The sequence below is a fragment of the Bufo gargarizans genome, chromosome 1 (genome assembly GCF_014858855.1).
Source record: "Bufo gargarizans isolate SCDJY-AF-19 chromosome 1, ASM1485885v1, whole genome shotgun sequence".
In the NCBI taxonomy this organism is placed as follows: Eukaryota; Metazoa; Chordata; class Amphibia; order Anura; family Bufonidae; genus Bufo; species Bufo gargarizans.
Window position 1 is genome coordinate 614642052 of NC_058080.1, and position 15586 is coordinate 614657637.

General features: G+C 43.6%; 1 protein-coding gene across 1 annotated transcript in view; it reads right to left on the bottom strand.

Moving 5' to 3' along the window:
- The window catches only part of LVRN (laeverin), a 123545-nt gene that overhangs the window by 33861 nt on the left and 74098 nt on the right, over positions 1 to 15586 (bottom strand). Inside the window, exons 10-12 of the mRNA XM_044275909.1 lie at positions 6741 to 6910; positions 1913 to 1989; positions 139 to 272 (exon numbers count right to left, since the gene is read on the bottom strand). Of these exons, the coding sequence (XP_044131844.1) occupies positions 139 to 272; positions 1913 to 1989; positions 6741 to 6910 (381 nt within the window). The remainder of the gene's footprint in view (positions 1 to 138; positions 273 to 1912; positions 1990 to 6740; positions 6911 to 15586) is intronic.

Here is a 15586-nt window from a genome sequence, read left to right on the forward strand (position 1 = left end):
AAAATAAACAAACACAGAGCCATATTATTGTGGTGTGATGACATTCCTGGACTTTGCTCCACAACTGTCTACAACAGGCATTCCACTGTAACTAAACATCATTTTTTTGTGTTTATTTCTACAAATAAACAGATTTACCCCATTGTCTTCTTCAAGCTTTTTTGCGATACTGTTCCAATTTTTGACGTCGTAATTTGTTTTGTAATAACCAGTGACATTAATATTTAATATAATCCATTCATCATCACTTGTCTTCATTTCAGAGACATTTTCTGAGAATGAAAAGTAAAGCTACAATTTGAATGTTAATTTGCCAATTTATGTTAGTTCAATAAATCATAAAGTGAAGTGTATTAATACATGTACATGCATACATTACTCATGGTAGTACTGTAGTTTTGTTCTGCTTATGGATGTCTAGGATCAATGAAAAACAGGCAAACATTGCATAAATAATGAAAGAACCATGATGCCATTACGACTGCCTGCACCTGGATGCAGACAGCTCAGACTGCAGACCAGAAGAGGCCTGTGGCAGCGGCATGGAACAGGAGTCAGGTGAGCATTTCGATTTTTTTTCCCTTTGTCAGCACTACCTGTATATATATAGTGGGGTGTTATAACTTTAAGGGGACTCTGGGGACACTACATGGGGCACTATAACTACCGAGGGCACTACAATGGGGTATTAATACTAGTGGGGGTACTACAGAGGGGCTTATAAACACCAGGGGTACTACAGGGGAGGGGGCCTTATAAATACTGGGGCCCTACTGAGGGTCATTATACTTACTGGGGACACTATGGGGGCATTCTAACTACTGGGGACATTGTTACTACTGGGGTCACTATAAGGAGTATTATAACTACTGGTGGCAGTATAGGGGGGTATTAACTACTAGAGAACTATGGGGACATTTTAACTACTGGAGGCTCTATATGGGGTATTATGACTACTTGGGCCGCTACAGGGGGCATTATAACTACTGGGACATTATATGGGCTTTATTACTACTAGTGGCTCTAATGGGGCATTATAATTATCGTAGGCACTATCGGGCTGTTCTTACTACTTGGGACCCTATAGAGGGCATTAAAATTACTGGCAACACTTTAGGGGGCATTATAACTACTGGGGGCACTGTAGGGGAGCCTTATTTCTACTGGTGGTATTATGGTGGCAATATTGACACTGGAGGTACTATGGGGACATTATTATTATTGGGCACAATATAGAGAGCATGACTACTAAAGCGGCACTTGATGGAGCATTAGTAATAGGGGGGCAGTGTATTTCTATTAATGGGACTTTGGGGAGCACTGTTACTATGGGGAAAGCTATCTGTATGGCACTATTATTTATTATGTATAGTATTTGGGGGCACTGTGGAGCACAGCTAGCACAGTATTGGGGTTACCAGCAAGATGACAATGTTAAGGCACCAGGAGTGGGAGGATGATGGTAAAATGAAGAACCTAAGATGTCTGTGTGGCACACTATGCATAAACCAGACAGGGCTAAAAGAAGTTGTCATGACAGCATGGACCAAATGGAGATAAGAAAAGAGAATGTCTACATCAGAGGAGACACCAATGGATGTAATAGTTATGTAGTCTCCTATATGTTTGGTAGTGCGGAATATAATGTCCATCCAAATATCATTAGTACTAGGTCTGGGGGGAGGGTTTGGATCGAGGATATGGCACTAGGGTAGTGGGGCCATTTTATTTCAATTTTTGCCTCAGCCAGCAGAAAATGTAGAATCTGCCCTGTGTGTGACATGAGATCTTCCATTAAAAGGACATCTGGGAATGTATTATTATTATTTTTTAAATGGACGACTACTTGAATTGTACTGTCACAAAACTTACTGAATAATGCAGACCATAGAAAGTAAAGGAAGTTACTTACTTGTCTTAGTATCTAGCCATATTAATTGCTTCTGAATTCCATTTTTCATCCAGGAAATAGGAATAATCCATGTATGACTACAAAAAGAAAAAAGATGTAGCACGGTAGTATACTTTGAATATATAAACTTTTAAGAAAATGCATGACATACATACACTTACTGTCACGGACGGTGTACAGGAAACAAGACAAAGCAACATGCATATATGACTCACTGGATCCAAAGCTAAGGAACCATAAGGGAGACCCCTGCACAAGACCTGAGACTTTCCCTGGCTGCTCAGCCTATGCAACGATCCCAGAGGTGGATGGTTGCATATCCACGTACCTCGACTATATAACCCCTGAACACCCTACAATAGTGAGGGGACACGACCACCGGCTCCCTACACCAGACACGGAGGGAGTCAGGGTCACCTGGGATCCAGCAAACAGAAAATAACAGATAAATGATCAGCACTTAACTTTGTAGCAGACTGGAAAACAAGATCAACATGCACACACACTCCAGGAAGTAGTATAAGCCGCCCAGTATTGCATTATGGGGCGGAATTTAAAGGGATGCAATCAGTCCAACCACATGACAGCTGAGAGAGGCTAACGAGATGAGGAACTGAACATCACAACAAAGAAACTCAAGGGGGAGGTTCTGAAAGGCTTCTGTCCGAGCTTCTCAGCTGTCTGGTTGTGACACTTACATTAATAATAAAGTTATACATGTTAAGTGTACTGAACTGTATGTGTTTAGTTGACTGTATACCCATTCATCAAATTCTTGAACACATGGAAATTACAGAATGGTCAATACCAAAATCAGATTAATCAGGTGAATCAGGTGAAACTTGAAAAATTTGAATATCGTGCAAAGTTCATTTATTTCAGTAATGCAACTTAAAAGGTGAAACTAACATATGAGATAGACTCATTACATGCAAAGTGAGATATTTCAAGCCTTTGTTATAATTTGGATGATTATGGCTTACAGCTTATGAAACCCCAAAGTCACAATTTTGAGGTACCCTTTGCTCAGGGGGTATGTATTAATTAGCTGACTAGAGTGTGACACTTTGAGCCTAGAATATTGAACCTTTTCACAAATTTGTAATTTTAAGCTGCATTAATGCAATTCCTTTTAATTTGCATTACTGAAATAAATGGACTTTTGCAAGTCAGAAATTGAGAAGTTCTGTACAGTCAGCAAAAACAAGACCTGGTGGTTTAGATTATCAGCTTCTTATTGCAAAATTCAAACTTAAATTGAAGAAAATCAGAAAAGATGCCAGACCTTGCAATTATGACTTAAATAATATCCCTTATAATTATGCAGTGGAAGTTAAAATAGATTTAAGAGATTAGATCTGAGGAGCTATGGACGGAGGTTCACAACATTTTTCAAGCGGCAGCAACAAGGAAAATTTCAAAGAAAGAGAAGAGCAAGAGAGCAAAATGGCTGTCTAAGGAGGCTTTACAAAAAGCTGAGGAAAGAAGGAAAGCAAAAGGCAAAGGAGAAAGGGAACAATATCGCCAGTTGAATGCAGACTTCCAGAGAATAGCAAGGAGGGATAAGAAGGCCTTCCTAAATGAGCAATGCAAGAATATAGAAAAAAACAACAGAATGGGAAAAACAAGAGATCTTTTCAAGAAAATTAGAGACATCCAGGGAACATTTCACACTAAAGTGGGCATGATAAAAGACAAAAATGGTAGGGACCAAACAGAAGTGAGGAGGATTAAAAAAAGATGGCAAGAATATACAGAAGAACTGTACAAAAAAAAAATCTCAATTTCACTGATAACTCTGATAATATGAGCATTGACCCTGAGCCAGATATTCTAGAGAGTGAAGTTAAGTGGGCTTTAGAAAGCATTGCCAACAACAAGGCTAGTGGATAGAATTCCAGATGAGCTTTTTAAAATAGTAAAAGATAATGCTGTTAAAGTGCTGCACTCAATATGCCAGCAAATCTTGAAAACATAGCAATGGCCACAGGACTGGAAAAGGTCAATTTACATTCCAATCCCAAAGTAGGCCAAAGAATGTTCAAACTACTAACAATTGCCGTCATCTCACTTGCTAGCAAGGTTATGTTAAAGATTCTGCAAGCTAGGCTTCATCAATATGTGAACTGAGAACTACCGGAAGAACAAGCTGGTTTTCGAAGAGGCAGGGGAACCAGAGATCAAATTGCCAACCTTCGCTGGATTATGGAGAAAGCAAGAAGAGAAGAGTTCCAGAAAAACATCTACTTCTGCTTCATTGACTACACCAGAGCCTTTGATTGAGTGGATCACATTAAATTATGGCAAGTTCTTAAAGAGATGGGAGTACAGGATCACATAACATGTTTCCTGAGGAACTTGTATGCAGGTCAAGAAGCAACTGTAAGAACTGTACATGGACCGACTGATTGGTTCAATATCGGAAAAGGAGTACAAGGCTGTATATTATCAACCTTTTTATTTAACTTATATGAAAAATATATCATATAAAATGCTGGACTGGATAAAGCAAAAGCTGGAATTAGAATTGCTGTAAGAAATATCAACAACCTCAGATATGGAGATGATACGACTCTTATGGCAGAAAGCAAAGAAGAATTAAGGAACCTCTTGATGAGGGTGAAAGAGGCGAGTGCAAAAGTTGGCCTAAGTCTCAACATAAAAAAAACTAAGATCGTGGCATCAGGATCCCCCCCCAGGCAAATAGAGGGGGAAGAAATGGAAGCAGTATTAGATTTTGCTTTCTTGGACTAAAAGATCACTGTAGATGGTGACTGCAGCCATGAAATTAAAAGACGTTTGCTTCTTGGAAGGAAAGCAATGACAAACTTGGACAGTGTAATTAAAAGCAGAGATGTGACCTTGCCAACAAAGGTTTGTATGGTCAAAGCCATGGTTTTTCATGTAGTAATGTATGGCTGTGAGAGCTGGACCATAAGGAAGGCTGAGCGTAGAAGAATCTACGCCTTTGAACTGTGTTGCTGGAGAAGACTTCTGAGAGTTCTATGGACTGCAAGAAGATCCAATCAATCAATCCTTGAAGAAATTAACCCTGATTGTTCATTGGAAGGAGCAATACTGAAGCTGAAGTTGAAATACTTTGGACAAATAATGAGAAGGCAGGAGTCATTGAGAAGACCCTGATGCTGGGAAAGATCGAAGGCAAAAGGAGAAGGGGACAGCAGAGAATGAGATGGCTGGACAGTATCATGGAAGTAAAAAACATGAGCTTAGGCAAGCTTTGAGAGACAGTGGAAGATAGAGGGGCCTGGCATGCTGTGGTCCATGGGGTTGCAAAAAGTCGAGCATGACTGAATTGCGACTGAACACATACTCATTCATCAAATTCTTGAACACATAGACAATTTATTTTTAAATGTGGTTTCTGCTTTTAAAAATCCAGTTTTTAAGGAGAATCCCCAGATGATGAACTGATAAAAAAAAAAAAAAAAAGTTTTCCAACAGTGCCACCACTGGAGAGATGAGAGATTGCACAGTTCCTGACATGTAATATGCAATACTCTGCTTTACCCTTTAATCCATATGGGCAGCCAAGTGCCTAATATAAAAAAAATAAAAAATAAACCAAAACACTATATTCACCCCTGGCACTCTCATGGCAATACTTCCCTGCCAGTCTCTGTACACCTGGACTCCAGTGATGATCTGTTGTCCAATGAAGGCTGCAGTTTGATTGGTCATCGTTGGACGCCGAGTGTACAGAGACCAGAAGGGGACCAGTATTACTATAACAGCAAGAGAAATCCTGCAGTTGCTGTTAATGCACTCACATCTCAAGTCCAATTAATATATTCGATCCTTTGTTTTAAATTCACCAGTTCATTGCCCTAGACTGTAAAACGGCTAGGGCAGCGCTAAAGCCCGCCCATCAAAGCCGGTGACATCACCGAACACACTGCTGGGCGGAAGCCTCCGTCTGGCAGTGTGTTATTGTAAATAAAAGAGCCCTTACCCTGCGCGATCCAATGCAGGGCAAGGGAGAGCATTGGAGCATGAACTGCTCCGATGCTAACATCAGGGGGGCTGCCTGGGTGAAATTATGAGTATGTCCGGGTTTAGCTCTGAACCCGGAAAACCCCTTCAATTCCTACTATATGCATATCTGCGTATTGAAAACTATTTAAAATAGTAATGCAAACTGGGCTTTGGTACCGAGGTACCAGCCAGTACCAAAGCCCAGTTCGGAACTGCGAAACAGCATTAAAATCAAAGTATTTGAACAAATTGACTTCAGATCTATGATCCGAAGGTCGATTCACACATGCCTGTTCGTGATTATGAGGGCAGCTTGTCTAGGCTGCTGTTGTGAGCTGCAAACATCTGTTCTTAGATCTGCTTTACAGCAGCCACATTGACATTAGAAACCTTAGCCAGAAAATAACCTATTAACATTTGTGGGAGAGTGTTGTGGGCATGCTCTTTGACATATGACATACATATTAGACAGTTCAGGGAGGCAGACAGGGTGAATTATCCCTATCACTTATTGTCAATAAGTAATCTTGTGTTATCTGCCTCCAGCTTTATAATAAAGGTGCTTAATTTCATTGCAATCCTGTCTGTCATGATAATGAGATGACTGTTTAGAAGTAATCGCTACTAGACGATGCCAACCATAAAAGCACACATCCCAGCGTTTTTTGGGTAAGTATATTCTGTAGTTTTGTCATATGGAAAAGCACAAGTACACTCTAAAAATACAAGTTTCGAAGTTTTAAAATGGCTTAATCTATGTTGTAGTATAATACATTTTGTAGTACTCTTCTTCAGAGGGTTATAATTTTTTTTAAATATAATATAAACATACTTGGAATCACTGGTGTCGTTTTCCTTATTGCCTATCTTCAACATCCTTTGACTTAGCGTTCCAGTAGACGTGTTGAGTGTTACTAGAGGGACCCCTTTTTTCCATGTCCACGAATCCATGATATTTTTCAATGACATTGGTAATTTAACTTCATCCTGGTCATCTATAAACTTAGAACATGAGCCATGTTGTTGTTTGTATTAACAATAATTAACCAAATATAAACTAATTTTAATGTTATATCACCTTAGTTGATAAAATACCAGATTCTGAAAGCCAGATAAAAAGTGCTGTGTTGGTTAGGTGTGTGTGTGTGTGTGTATGTGTGTGTGTGTGTGTGTGTGTGTGTGTGTATGTATGTATGTATGTATGTATGTGTGTGTGTGTGTGTGTGTGTGGGGGGGGGGGGGGTACACAATGAGCCATGATGGAATTTAACACAACCATCATCCATGAGGTAACTAGACTCTGAGTCTTGTGACAGCTGCTCATTCTAATGCTATTTCAATATATGTGCATGATCACCCATGATATTTTTTCTATTTGCAGTGCAGGCATATAAGGCATCATAACTCCATGCAAGAAAAATACATATATGTATTTATATATATTAATTTATAATAGAAAACATTTTTACATTGTTGGACATACACACACATAAACAATGTTGCTTGCTGCTAGGGGTATTTTGTGGCCTTGGACACTGGGAGGTGAAGGCTACCATATACTGGTGGTCTCTGGGTAATTGCCACTTTTGCCCTCCCTGTTATCAATCCACACGTTTCTACCTCATGTTCTGTTGAATCTAGTTACCAGCTAACAGCGGAGATGAGGAAGGCACTGAATATGGTTTAGACATAGGGTGGTGCAGTATGTGGTATTGTGGTGCTACTATTTTCATATTTTCAGCTGCAGATACATCAATCTTCTTTCATCCAAGATGGCCACACTGCTTCTGAGATTACCTGAGGCATACTGTGACATTGGTAGTCCATGACACTTCCTGGTTCTCCATCCCTGCTCTTGGATTGTCTAGGCCTACTCATGTGAGCAGTGGTGTCCAATCCTATGGCAGCAGGAAGTGTCTTGGGCTACCACATGCAGACAGGGGTGCTCCACCAATGAGGCAAGGTGAGGCGACTGCCTCAGGCAGCACCAGGTAGGCACAAGTAGGGGTGCAGCAGAAGGGCCATGGGCAATAAGCGTTTGTATTGTGGAAGTGCTCATCTCTACTTATTCAACTGTATCGCTGTTCTCAGCTGCTCCACCGTTCCCGCTAATAGACTTTATTTCTAGTTCCTGTAGCCTGTTAGAGACTGGTATCATCATCACACTCACTGCCTGAGTCGAGCTGCATACCATTTAGGGCACAGATTGGAAGAGATCTGTGTCCTGCACCCCATCTCTGACTGGAGAAAGGAGGTAAGTATTTGAGTTTATTATTTTTATTTGGAAGCATACTGTTGGACCAAAATGCTGTTGGGCCATTATTTTGTAACTGGAAGAAGCACTATGGGGACATTGGGGCTCTAAAAAGGAGCATTTTTGTACTGGCACACATTATACAGGGACCACTATGGGGATGTTCGTTCTACTGGAGGCACTAAAAGGGTGACATTTTTTGTACTTGCGCATGTTATAAGGGAGAATTTCTGTACTGTCACACATTATAAGGGGATTCCAGCTGGAGCAACCCCGAGCACCCACGATGCCCGGAAAGTAGTCCGTGCCGTGATTCCTAACATGACCCCTGCAGAAGACATCGAAATCTACCTGGCAATGTACGAAAAAGTGGATAAGATACCCCATGACCAGTGGGCTGAGGTCGTTGCTCCATCCTTGGCATCCGATTCCCAGCGGATGTATTTTGACCAAAAAGTAAAGGCTGAGATTTTGGCAAGAGTGGGGGTGAATGTATTGGTCCGGGCCCAGCGGGTACATCAGTGGGGGTTTAAGACGGCTGAGCCTGCGAGGACCCAGTATTATGACTTACTCTACCTCCTTCAAAAGTGGCTACAGCCTGATGTGCTAAGTCCCATGGCTACGCTAGATAAACTATTGGCTGACCTGTTCTGGAGGGCTCTGCCACTCCCTCTCCAGCACTGGATCGGCCAGGTGTCTCCTGGCAATGCCCTAGAAATGGTGGACCTGGTGGAGCGCTACAATGCTACTAAGACTGTTACAGTTTTTTTGGGGGGGAGGGGGGCAGTCAAACCGCGCAAATCTCCATCCCAGACATGGCTACTTGTACTAACCAAACCCACCCGAGTGTACCCTCTACGGACCTGGCTCCAATAGTCTGCTGGCAGTGTCAGGAGCTGGGCCATGTAAGAGCTGACTGTCCCCATCAGCTGGAGCCCATGGATACTAAACTATATGCCAGGAAGCTGTGTGCAGCAGGTACCTCAAAAATTCTAAACCACCTGTGCCAGGTGAAGTTAGGAGACACTCCAGCTGAGGCTCTGCTGGACTCAGGGAGTCTGGTGTCCCTAGTAAGGGCTCCCTTGGTACGGTCAGCGGAGTATACTGGCTGGAAAGTCGGGGTCATGTGCATCCATGGAGACTTAAAAGACTATCCCACCGCCCTGGTGTCTCTAACCACAGGGGCTGGCAGATGGATTCACGAAGTGGCAGATGACCCAAATTTGCACTACACAACTTATAATAGGGAAAGACTTCCCGGGCTTTCCGACACTGTGGCTTGCTATGAGAGTGAATGATACCCATAAGACAGGGATAACCCTAGCAGAGTGGCCCGGCTCAGGGGGGACACCAGAACCCTTGGAACCTGAGAACAAAGGGCCAGCGTTAGGGGTGACCGCCACTTTGGTGTAAGAGGGGGGACAACCCCGCTAAGTGTGATGGTGGGAGATGTGGAGGACTTGCTGCCAGGGCCTGAATTGGCAGACCTCAATGTCTCCAGGGATAATTTTGGTACCGCCTAACGTCGGAACCCAACCCTATCCCGCGCCTGGGAAAATGTGTTAATAGTATCAGGATATGTTGTATCGGGTAAACCAACTACGGGGTGAGCCTATTGAACAGTTGGTGGTCCCCAAGGCTTATCGCAAGTATGTGTTACATCTAGCCCACCAACACGTTCTTGGGGTCACCTGGGGCTGCAGAAAACTCAGGATCGTATTCTACAGTGGTTTTACTGGCCCAGCATCGTCAAAGAAGTGGAAGAGTTTTGTAAGTCTTGCCCGACCTGCTAGATAACTAGCCCCCAGGCACATTTCCGTAGTCCCCTAGTACCTCTCCCGATTATCGAAGTACCGTTTGACAGAACAGCTATGCACCTCATAGGCCCAGTACCAAAGTCTGCCAGAGGGCATCAACACATGTTAGTCATTCTAGACTATGCCACTCGGTACCCGGAGGCGGTACCACTGCGACATACCTCGGCTAAACTCATAGCAAAGGAGTTAAGGGAGATGTTTTCCCGTGTAGGACTACCTAAAGAGGTTCTGACTGACCATGGGACCCCTTTTATGTCCAAGGTGATGGGGGAACTCTGTAAGTTGCTGCACATAAAACAACTACGGACGTCTGTTTACCATCCACAAACGGACGGTCTGGTAAAACGGTTTAACCAAACATTATATGTTGAAAAAGGTAGTGTCTAAAGATGGGAAGGACTGGGACCTCCTTCTGCCCTTTCTCATGTTGCGAGAGGTACCCCAGACCTCTACTGGGTTCTCGCCCTTTGAACTGCTATATGGCAGACACCCTAGCAGTCTCTTGGACGTGGCCAAAGAGGCGTGGGAACAACAACCTGCTCCACATAAAAGTGTCATTGAGTATGTTACCCAGATGCAAGATCGGATAGAGACCGTGTTGCCTCTTGTTAGGGAGCATATGGAGGCAGCTCAACAAACCCAGAGTCGGGTCTATAATCGGCAGGCTCAGGTCCGGATATTTGATCCTGGAGATCGGGTTTTGGTTCTAGTGCCAACTGTGGACAGTAAGTTCCTGGCTAGGTGGCAGGGGCCCTAAGAGGTACTTGAGAAAATTTGAGATGTAAACTACAAGGTAAACCAGCCAGGGCGGCGAAAGCCGGAGCAGGTTGACCATGTGAATTTACTGAAACTGTGGAAAGATAAGGAAACCTGTATAGAAGACAGCCCGCAGATGGATTTTCTAGGAGAAGAGGTACCGGCCCCTCTGTCTGATGCAAGAGAGGTGGCTGCCACAGTAAAAATTGCTGACAGCATCTCCTCTAAACAGACTCAGGAGGCCAGGGAGTTTGTTAGTCGGAACACGGATATGACGCACTTCCATAATCCAGCATGACATTGTCACTGAGCCTCAGGCAAAAGTCCAATTAAAACCATACCGGCAAGCAATATCGGAAGAGGTGCAGCTAATGTTGCAGCTAGACGTCATTGAGGAGTCAAAAAGTGAGTGGGCAAGTCCTATAGTATTGATACCCAAGCCGGATGGGACGTTACAGTTTTGTAACGACTTTCGAAAACTTAACGAGGTTTTCAAACTTAATGCGTATCCCATGCCCTGGGTGGATGAGCTTATTGAGAGGTTAGGACAAGACCGGTATTTTTCTGTTTTGGACCTCATGAAAGGGTACTGGCAGGTGCCCTTAACGGAGGCTGCCAAAGAGAAAACTGCGTTCATCACACCTGAGGTGCTGTATCAATATAAGGTCTTACCCTTTGGTCTGCATAGCGCTCCCGCCACTTTTTAGCGACTAATGAACATCATGCTTCGTCCACATTGTCGGTATGCTTCGGCTTACCTGGACGATATTTTCATCCACAGTACCAACTGGGAAAGTCACCTACCCAAAGTGCAGGCTGTAGTGGACTCCTTTCGGAAAGCTGGCCTAACCGCTAACCCCCAAAAATGTGCGATACGGTTAGAAGAGACGAAGTACCTGGGGTATGTCATAGGGTGCGGAGTCATCAAACCCCAAGTAAACAAAATAGAGGCGATACGGAATTGGCCGCAAACTGTCACCACTATGCAAATAAAGTCATTCCTGGGAATGGTGGGCTATTACATGAGCTTTGGTCCCCACTTTGCTACTCTAGCCGCGCCCTTGAAAGGGCTCTTGAAGGGCCGAAAATCAGTGATGATTCGCTGGGATGATCGGGTGGAAGAGGCTTTTGCCGCTTTGAAGTCGGCCTTGTGTGGGTCATCGGTTTTGGTGACGCCCGACTTCAAGAGGGAGTTCGTGGTACAAACGGATGCCTCCGAAGTAGGCCTCGGTGCTGTACTGTCTCAGGAAGTCAACGGGGAGGAGCATCCCGTTGTTTTCCTAAGCCGCAAGCTCACCTCAGCCGAAACCAGGTACAGTATAGTGGAGAGAGAGTGCCTGGCTATTAAGTTGGCACTCGAGTCTCTCTGCTACTATTTGTTGGGGAGAAAGTTCCGCCTAGTGACGATCACTAGAGATGGCCTTGCGGTTCGCCCGACGGTCGATTTTGCGGCGAACTTTGCGTGTTCGCGATTCACCGAACATGTGAACATATGGAGATATTCGCGCCCGCCATATTCTTTTACATTGTAAAGAACTTTGATCCATGACACATCCATCAGGTGGTACAGGACAGCCAATTGAGACGTTTCAGCACATGGACATACCCCTTACCTTTTAAATAAACCTGATCTGGCCGCCATTTTATATTTAGTGTTTTGCCAGTGTAGCAAGAGGTTTCTGTGTGGAGCAGGGATAGGCTGTTAGGAACACCAAACGCTAGCTAATAGGGCAACAAAAGTCTTTTTAAGGACTGGTATAGGTGTGCTATCGATAGGTGTGATACACAGAGGTGTGCGATATACTTATAATATACTTTTATAATGAGTCAAAAACATATAGATCTATATAGTGATCACCTGTAAGTCAGGGGCCTAGGGGCTAGGGGCTTACTAAGGCCATTTTTATATAGGGTAAGGTTCCAGACAGGGTCACTCTTATCAGGGCGGGTGGTTTGTGGTTAGGCTATCAGGGCCAGAATAGCACCCCCCTGTAGGGCAATATCAGGGACAGTTCTTTGCCCACCCTGTCCTTCAATACCACATCATCATCTAGCCCAGGAATAGAGGTTTTTTGCTTTCCCTCCAGGATTCATGGATGTGCACTGGAACCCCCCGGATTGTGGTAGGACATATGGTTTCTGATTTGGTGCCGCCGAGCACCTGATTTAGTGCCGCTGAGCACTTGTTATTTCCTACCACATCTATGCTTTTTGCTTAGGCTACTTTCACACTGCCGTTTTAGGGTCCGCCTGTGAGATCCGTTTCAAGGCTCTCACAAGCGGCCCCAAACAGATCAGTTTAGCCCCAATGCATTCTGAATGGATGCGGATCCATTCAGAATGCATCAGTTTGGCTCCATTCTGCCTCCATTCCGCTCTGGAGGCGGACACCAAAATGCTGCTTGCAGCTTGCAGTGTAAAAGGATCCATTCCCATTGACTTACAATGTAAGTCAATGGGGACGGATCCTTTTGCATTGACACATATATGGTGCAATTGTAAACGGATCCGTCCCCCATTGACTTTAAATGTAAAGTCAGGACAGATCTGTTTGACTTACACTTAGACTTAGACTTTTTTTTACTAAGTTATGCAGACGGATCCGTACTGAACGAATACCATCGTTTGTATTTATAGGTGCGGATCCATCTGTGCAGATACCAGACGGATCCACACCTAACGCAGGTGTGAAATTAGCCTTAACTTTAATAATTAAATTTATTTTCATTTTGAGGGATAGCTTTTCCATTCACACGTCTGCAAAATGGGTCCGCATCCAATCTGCAGGCCCATTAATTTTCAATTGGGCCGGAATGTGCTGTCCACATCCGCATTTGCGGATCCGCACTTCTGCATCCGTGCTTCTGTTTCGGCAAAAAAATAGACAAGATTAGGCATTTTCTATTATAGTGCCGGCGATGTGCGGTCCGCAAATTGCGGAATGCACATTGCCAGTGTCCGTGTTTTGCAGATCCGCAAAACACTTACGGACTTGTGAATGGACCCTCATAGTAACATTATTAAAGGTTATGTTTTATCTTTATGTATATTCTAATGAATTGCCTTCCTTGTACAATGTTATAATATACTTTCTATGTTAGAAAATATATTATAGTGCATTTGTATTGTTCGGCAGTTGTGTGCGGTTCTGCTGCAATACTGCAGGTATATAGAGGGACCAGCGTTATTGGAACAAATAATTTCTACTGGTGTAATATACCAGTCCCCCCCCCCAAAAACTGATTGAAGCGGGGTGTTATATACCAATATACTTTCTTTATAGTGCATTTGGGTACTGTATAGTGCATTTGCGCATGCGTGTACGCAAAAATTATATTGCCGATATTTTGCATTGAAAAAAATAGTGAATGGAGATTGCAAATTTGAATAATACATCTGGTATGTCACTGTCCATGTTGTGGGACTATTTGTGCACTTCTAGTAATTATTTCTTGGCTGCAAATATGAGCTGAAGGTTTTTCAGGTTCGCTTGCAATTAAAATGAACTGGAACCGCCGCAAACTTGCGGTTCGCGAACATTTGATAGCATTCGCGAACCGTCCCGGCAGATGTCCGTCCATCACTACTGATCACTCCCTTCTCAAGTGGATGAGCCGGGCCAAAGACAGGAATGCCCGGGTCACCAGATGTTTTTTGTCTCTGCAGAACTTTAAGTTCTCGGTAGAACACAGAGCAGGCCGCTTGCAGGGAAACGCAGATGCCCTGTCCCGGGTGCATTGTCTAGCGTGTGTCCATCCCCTCAGGGTTGAACAAAGGGGGGGTATGTGACACAGTGAGGGGTTGTGTCTGGCAAGGCAGGTATTTTCCTCCCAGTATGTGCGGCTGGGCTGGTTTCCAGCCAGGTGAGGTCAAATACCGGACCGGGGTTTAAATGCCGATCCGGGTTTTGGCAGCACCTGGCTGTCCTTGAATAGGCAACTGGGCTCAGCAGAGATTTCTCTGTTTTGGGGATCTGAGGGTTTTTGCCGTGCTGGACGGCTGAGAGTCGCATGCTGGGGAAACAGGCCCCCTAAAGCCTGCTGTGGACTACTGCAGACAGAATTGCCAGCAAGGTGACTTGTGTTATATGAAATTTACATTGTGTGTGAATTAACATTAAGACTGCAAAGTTACGTGCTGTTTTGTGCAATTGCCTCAAGTGTGAATAAACACTGACGTTTGAGTACTTGGATTTTGCCTCTGTACTGCGCCCGCTTACCCTATCTACCAGAGCAAAACCCCACTATATATATATACAGTACAGACCAAAAGTTTGGACACACCTTCTCATTCAAAGAGTTTTCTTTATTTTCATGACTATGAAAATTGTAGATTCACACTGAAGGCATCAAAACTATGAATTAACACATGTGGAATTATATACATAACAAAAAAGTGTGAAACAACTGAAAATATGTCATATTCTAGGGTCTTCAGAGTAGCCACATTTTGCTTTGATTACTGCTTTGCACACTCTTGGCATTCTCTTGATGAGCTTCAAGAGGTAGCCATCTGAAATGGTTTTCACTTCACAGGTGTGCCCTGTCAGGTTTAATAAGTAGGACTTCTTGCCTTATAAATGGGGTTGGGACCATCAGTTGCGTTGTGGAGAAGTCAGGTGGATACACAGCTGATAGTCCTACTGAATAGACTGTTAGAATTTGTATTATGGCAAGAAAAAAGCAGCTAAGTAAAGAAAAACGAGTGGCCATCATTACTTTAAGAAATGAAGGTCAGTCAGTCTGAAAAATTGGGAAAACTTTAAAAGTGTCCCCAAGTGCAGTCACAAAAACCATCAAGCGCTACAAAGAAACTGGCTCACATGCGGACCGCCCCAGGAAAGGAAGACCA